At 56.7% G+C, this 6,022-nt stretch overlaps 1 protein-coding gene across 1 annotated transcript; it reads right to left on the reverse strand.

Annotated features, from left to right (window-relative positions):
- Positions 1-825: 825 nt before the first annotated feature.
- On the reverse strand, positions 826-5,441 carry SPMIP6 (sperm microtubule inner protein 6). The gene is made up of 7 exons (XM_086629224.1): positions 5,307-5,441; positions 3,975-4,119; positions 3,390-3,502; positions 3,204-3,288; positions 2,905-3,091; positions 2,117-2,206; positions 826-928 (listed from the first exon to the last, which is right to left on the reverse strand). Exons 1-7 carry the CDS (start codon positions 5,439-5,441, stop codon positions 826-828), a joined length of 858 nt encoding a protein of 285 aa, XP_086485350.1.
- Positions 5,442-6,022: the final 581 nt, after the last annotated feature.

The raw sequence follows: 6,022 nt of genomic DNA on the forward strand, positions 1-6,022 counted from the left end.
TCGGCCCCCGCCCGCCCACGCCGCTCCCCCGGCGGCGGCAGCGCCAGCGCCGGCGCTGGGCCGCTCCGGGCGGTGCCGGGGGTCGGAGCGGCTGGGGATGCCCGGGGACACTTGGGGGTGGGGGCAGTCCTGAGGGTGCTTGGGTTTTGGCACTGGCAGGGGGCTGCTGTGCCGTGGGGCTCTGGGTCATCCAGCTGCCGCAGGTGGGGTTTTCCCTGCCCCCAGCGGGGTTGGGGTGCTGCTTGGGGTGTGCATGGCGTGGCCGCGGTGCTGCCCCATGGGAGCGTGGCGTTCCAGAGGGCGCCACGCTGGAGCATCCCTCGCGTGGGGACGGCAGCCCCGTGGGTTTATGATCTGCAGCATGCATGGAAGGCCCGGAGCGGTGTTCCCTGCTGATGCTGCACTCCCAGATCTTAGTCAGAGAAGGGCATTTCATGCCTTCATTAATTATCCACTGCTTTCAAATCGTCCTCCTTATTTAGCCCATGTCCGTGCTTGGCATCCCAGATGGATGGCAGCCCTTCCTGGGTATCTTGGCAAAAGCAAGCGCGTCCTGGGCAGCCCGGTGCGAAGCGGGTATCAACAACTGCTTCTATTTCTGGCTGTGCTACTAGGGTCTGAGAGCTTTCCCTTGCATGCTTCCTTGGTCTCCAGCTGGTGGGTGGTGGCAGGGTACCAGCCTCTGAGGGCTGTTAAAGTGCCCACCAAGCCAGCAGCCCTTGAAGTTTATCCTCCCTCCCTGGGGACTTCCCCAGCCTGTAGGAAAGAGCCTGAGGGGAATGGTTGCCCAAGCCAGCTTTAATGAAAGTCCATCCTCGTTCTTCATCAGTGCCACTGGGTAGGGTAAGCCTCTGAGGTAAACTCAGGGTGGATGGTGTAGCTGCCTCTCTGGACTCCTCCTGTCATCTGGAAGTGGCTTGTCTTCCACCTAGGAGACAAGATAAAGTTATCGGCCATGGGAAGAGAAAACTCCAGTGAGGAAGAAAACTTGCTCCTGGCTGCCAGCATTACTCAGGTCGAGCAGTGGACATGCAGCTGCCCTTAACCATTTTGGTGTGTCTTTGGGCACTGAGGCCAAAGCAAAGCCCAGGCAGAAGAGCTGAAGATCCTCAGCACTGCCATCTCAGCCAGCTGGTTCCACCAGATCTCTCACCCTGCAAACACCCACTCTGTCTTGCACTGTCGTTTTCCTAAAACCTTCATTCCCAATGCCATGTCAGTCCAGGAAAATCTGCCTGTTTCTTAGTGGAGAAGACCTGCAGAAACACCTTGCTGAGGCTCAGGCATAGGGACATCTATGGGGAACCCAGTGCACCCTGTTTGTCCTTGTTCTCGTTTGGTTCTAGTTTCTGGGCTCAGGAATTTAAAGCCAATCACACATTTTCTGCAAAGCCTGACTCCTAATTTTTCCCACAGGGGGGTTGATGCAGGAGCAGAGTGATGACTAAGCTGGTTGAACAGCCTCCCCTCTCCTCTTGCTGCTTCCCCAGGGCTGAAAAAAGCTGCCTCAGCAATGGAAACATCCTAAAGGTAAACATGGGGATTAAAAGGTGCTGCTGGACCTGCAGTGGGTGAAGGACAGGGCTGATTACCATGTAACGAACAGCGTGACAGGGGAACAGGTTCTTGGATAAGAAGAGCAAATGATAACAACAGAAAACACATGAGCAGCACAAGAAATACTGATGTGGCCCCCAAAATCAGGGAGATGCTAAGCTACAGGCAGCCATGCTCAGGGGTGCAAGCAAGATTTCAGCTGCCCTACAGTCCCAAGGACTGCTGGATGAGACCAAGCATGGAAACACCTGTACTGGGTGTAAATTTGGCAACTGCTTCTCCACTGGTAGCAGCAACATGCTCCACAGCCCTCCTGTCCTACCCTCCCTGGTCACATCTTCTTAGCCTGAAAGATGAAGGTGCAGTGGCTGCATTGCTGCCTGCATGGGCACCGTGATGGGGACCCCTCAGGGTCTGCAGTTTGCACCATTATCCCTAGAATAACCTTCTGAGCGATTTTGCATGAAACCCTAATGAAAAGAGAGCTAGTGGCTGGCTGGTGTTACGAAAAAATAATAGGTTTTTCCCCCAGGGCAACCAGCTTGGAGTGTTCCTGCACCTAGGGCTTCTGTACGGGAAAGATGGCTGGGGGCGATGTGTAGATGTACAGAACATCGCTCTGGGGCTGTAACTGCAGCACGGGATACTCCTGCAAGAGACAGAGAAGGTAGGGTGAGCAATGGCCATCAGGACAAGAGAGGTCATGTGCATCTCAACTCTAGGCAACCCATCCTCACCCAACCCAAGGCATCCCATCCCATCCCATCCCATCCCATCCCATCCCATCCCATCCCATCCCATCCCATCCCATCGCATCCCGTCCCATTGCATCCCATCCCGTCTCGTCCCATCCCGTCCCATCCTGTTGTATCCCATCCCGTCCCATCCCGTCCCATCCCATCCCATCCCGTCCCATCCCATCCCATCCCATCCCATCCCATCCCGTCTCATCTTATCCCGTCCCATCCCATCCCATCCCATCCTGTTCTGTCCTGTCCCATCCCATCGCATCCCGTCCCATCGCATTCCATCCCATCCCGTCCCATCCCATTGTATCCCATCCCATCCCATCCCATCCTATCCTGTCCTGTCCCATCTCATCCCATCCCATCCCGTCCCATTCCACCCCGTCCCATCCCGTTCCATCCCATCCCATCCCATCCCATCCCATCCCATCCCGTCCCGTCCCGTCCCGTCCCGTCCTGTCCCTTCCCGTCCCATCTCGTTCCATCCTGTCCCATCCTGTACCATCCCATTCCCTCCCATCCTGTTTCATCCCATCCCATCCCATCCCATCCCGTCCCGTCCCGTCCCGTCTCGTCCCATCCCGTCCCGTCCCATCCCAACCTTACAGCACTCTCTTCTAGTGTGTGGAGGTGTCTTCTGATGGCATGGGCCCCATCAATGTAGTAGTCTGTCCCTGGCAAGCAGTAGTAGCACCCAGAGGAGGGGCTGTAGTAGCCCTGGCAGGGTCCCCTCCCTGTCACAGTGTACACGGGCATCCTGTGCAGCGTGTTGGTGACCATCTCCCTCTCTGCAAGCAGAGTAAGGGTGAGGAGGAGCAGCCAACCTGTCACCTGGATGAATGCCAGCATGGCACAAGCACGGCTACAGCCAGAGCACAGGAACAGGGCAAGGGTAGTTACCATATCGATTGAGGCAGATGGGTTTCAGGGGGTACGGCACGGGTATGCTGTGCAAGAAGGTCTCCTGCAAGGAGCAACGGTGGCCCTTACAGGATTGCCACCCTTTCGCTGCAGAGCCTGAGGTGCTGGTGGCACCTGAGGCAACTTTAGTTTTGGGAGGGGGTGAGCAGGGGGTCTGGACTCTACCTTGGGTAAGAGAGAGAGGTAAGAGGAATGCTTATTCCAGGCTGCACTGCTGTAGGAACCTGTTCTCCAGGTGATGCATTTGTCCTCGTTGACAGAAACTGGGTTGTACGTCTCTGCAATGCAAAAGAGACAGGTGGGGTGTCCTGTTGTGCTTGGAACATGGGGGGATGACCAGAGAGTCCTGATTGTTTCCCCTCTCCCCAAAATGCAATGCCACAGGGACAGGGAGCTGACACCCACCACTTCCAGCTCACTGGTCACTCATCTATGCTCATGCAGCCTTGGTCCCTGGGTGTCACCCAGGCAGCAGCTCCTACCAGGGACTATTTAGGGGCCACGGAGGAGAGAATCCTGAGGACTTCTAGACATACCTGGGGCAGGGACAATCTCAGTGAAGGGATGGGGATGGGCAGCTGTGGCAAAGCCACAAGTGCAGATGGCAAGGGAGGGTCCCTTCACCACTGTGGGGGGATGCGGGATGCAAAAAAGGGGATGAATAGAGCCACTACTGGCACCCTCAGCCCCCCGACCCCATGGGGATGTGCCCTGTGTGACACAGGGGGACTGCTGGGACCTCGGTGGTACCTTTGAACCTGGTCCGCCAGTACTTCTCAGGCTGGTAGGCAATGGTGTCGACGGTGTTCCTGTAGTACTCCTGTGTTACTGTCTTAGTCAGCCGCTCAGGCTGACCTCGGCTCGCTGGATTCTGCTCTGGGGGCATCGTTAATCCCTACAGACAGCGGGGAGAGGGGTGAGACACCCGGGCCACGTGGCAGTGTCTGCTTTTGCAGCCGTTGGGGCACACGATGAAGCCGATTACCAGGCAGGGTCTAAAGCTTGAGACGCAGCTGGAGATCTGAGCACCAAGCCTCCCTTCGCAGTGGGTGGGTATGGGGGTTGTAGCTGCAGCATGATCCTCCCTCAAGCTTCCCACTCACCCAAAACTGGGGGACCGAAGATGGGTGGGTGTCCCTGGTTCCTCTCCCCCTGCACCCAGGGTGTCTGTAGGCAACCAGGCACTTCGCAGAGTGGGAGATGGCATGGGTGCACTGGGAGTGTCAGGTATAGGGCCAGCAGAGGTTGGGAAGGGAGTTATAGGACCAAACCAGTGTCCTAGAGCTGGCGAAGCCCAAGAGGGCTGGGGTCTTGCAGGGGGGAAGGCTGGGGGGGGGGGGCAGCAGGTGCCCTGGTTGCCTGAGCCACTTCTGTCTCTGCATAGTGGAGACATCCCTCTCCATGCCCTCTGCTGGCTCCCTCGTTATAATGCACGTGCTAACGAGGCTGCAAGAGACGAGCCAGTTCGTAGCATGCTTTGTATTAGAGCCTGCATGCTTGTTAGCCCGTGTGGGGAAAGCTGCGTGTTCCATGGACACTGCCTGCAGCAAGGCCATGGCTCAGGGATCCGTCCTCCTCCAGGACCAGGGCTGGAAGGGGTTTCTTGGTGCACAGATCTTCCCCTGCCCTTCGCATGGTCCCCCTGGCATGGAAGGCCCCTCAGTCAGAACTGAGCTCAGCCTGGGGGCTGTGTGCTGGAGCTGCTCTTGGAACCACTCGATCTGTCTCACCATCACCACTGTGTCACATAGAAGCCTTGGCTTGAGCCCTGCTACTGCCTGTTTCTCCTTTCTCAGCAGATCCTGCCCTCTGCCCACTCTGAAACCTACTGAGGGCTGACATGCAAGAGCTTGTGCTGGTGACCACCAGCCCTGAGAACCTGAAGCCACTGTCGGAGGCAGCTCCAGGGGACAAGAATCCAGCGAGCACAGGCTGTGGGGTACCAAATGCTCTCCTAACTAGGGAGCACACATGCAGCAAGGCACCCCATGAGTCCCTGTGCCACCCCCCCTGCCCAGCACCGAGCATCCGTAGTTGGGTAGCAGTAGAAACCCTGAGGTTTCCTCCTCCTGCAGCATTTACCTGTGTCACAAACTTGTTTTCTTTCCAGAGCTTTGGTGGAGCCTGTTCCGGCATCTTTTTGACAGAGCATGGCGGGCGGTAAGAGTCAGTGTAAGTGCTGACGGGGGTCTTGTGTTTTTTGGAGAAGAGGAACATGGTGCAGCAGTCTGTTGGGATGGAGTGCCAGAGGTTGCCAGGGATGCTGCGCTGGATGAGCAGCACTGTGTGGGGCTGGGGGCTTGCAGCCCACACAGGAAAAGGAACGGAGCTGGTGTCACTGCTCTGCCAGCTTAGGGTGGTGCTTATTTCCCTGGTGATGTCATAATGTGGGAGCAAGGGAACTTGGTGTCTTTCTGTCCATCCCATAGCTACACTCTGGTTCTAGCCTAGCGCACAGCAATTGCTGCCTGCATCCCTCCATGGGCTGCTCCCTCCTGGCTTTGCCCTGGCATGAGGCTTCTGCCCCTCCTGCAGGCAATTACCTTAACAACAGTAGGAAACAGTTTCAGCTGGTCCTAGTCGAGATAATTTTATTTTGGGAGGTGAATCTCTCCCATATTTCTTTGGAAACCCTTCAGCAACCCACACAGCACCAACACCCATACAGCCAATGTCCAGGCCATAGCACCAGGCACCGCTGTCCCAGCCTGCTGGAGTAGCCAGGGGAATTATCACCTGGTCTGTCTCACTTTTTGAATTAAAAAGATGGATTTAGGTGATCCCATGTGGCTTGTTTG

Source organism: Tauraco erythrolophus, chromosome Z (assembly GCF_009769465.1).
Source record: "Tauraco erythrolophus isolate bTauEry1 chromosome Z, bTauEry1.pri, whole genome shotgun sequence".
Taxonomy (NCBI): Eukaryota; Metazoa; Chordata; class Aves; order Musophagiformes; family Musophagidae; genus Tauraco; species Tauraco erythrolophus.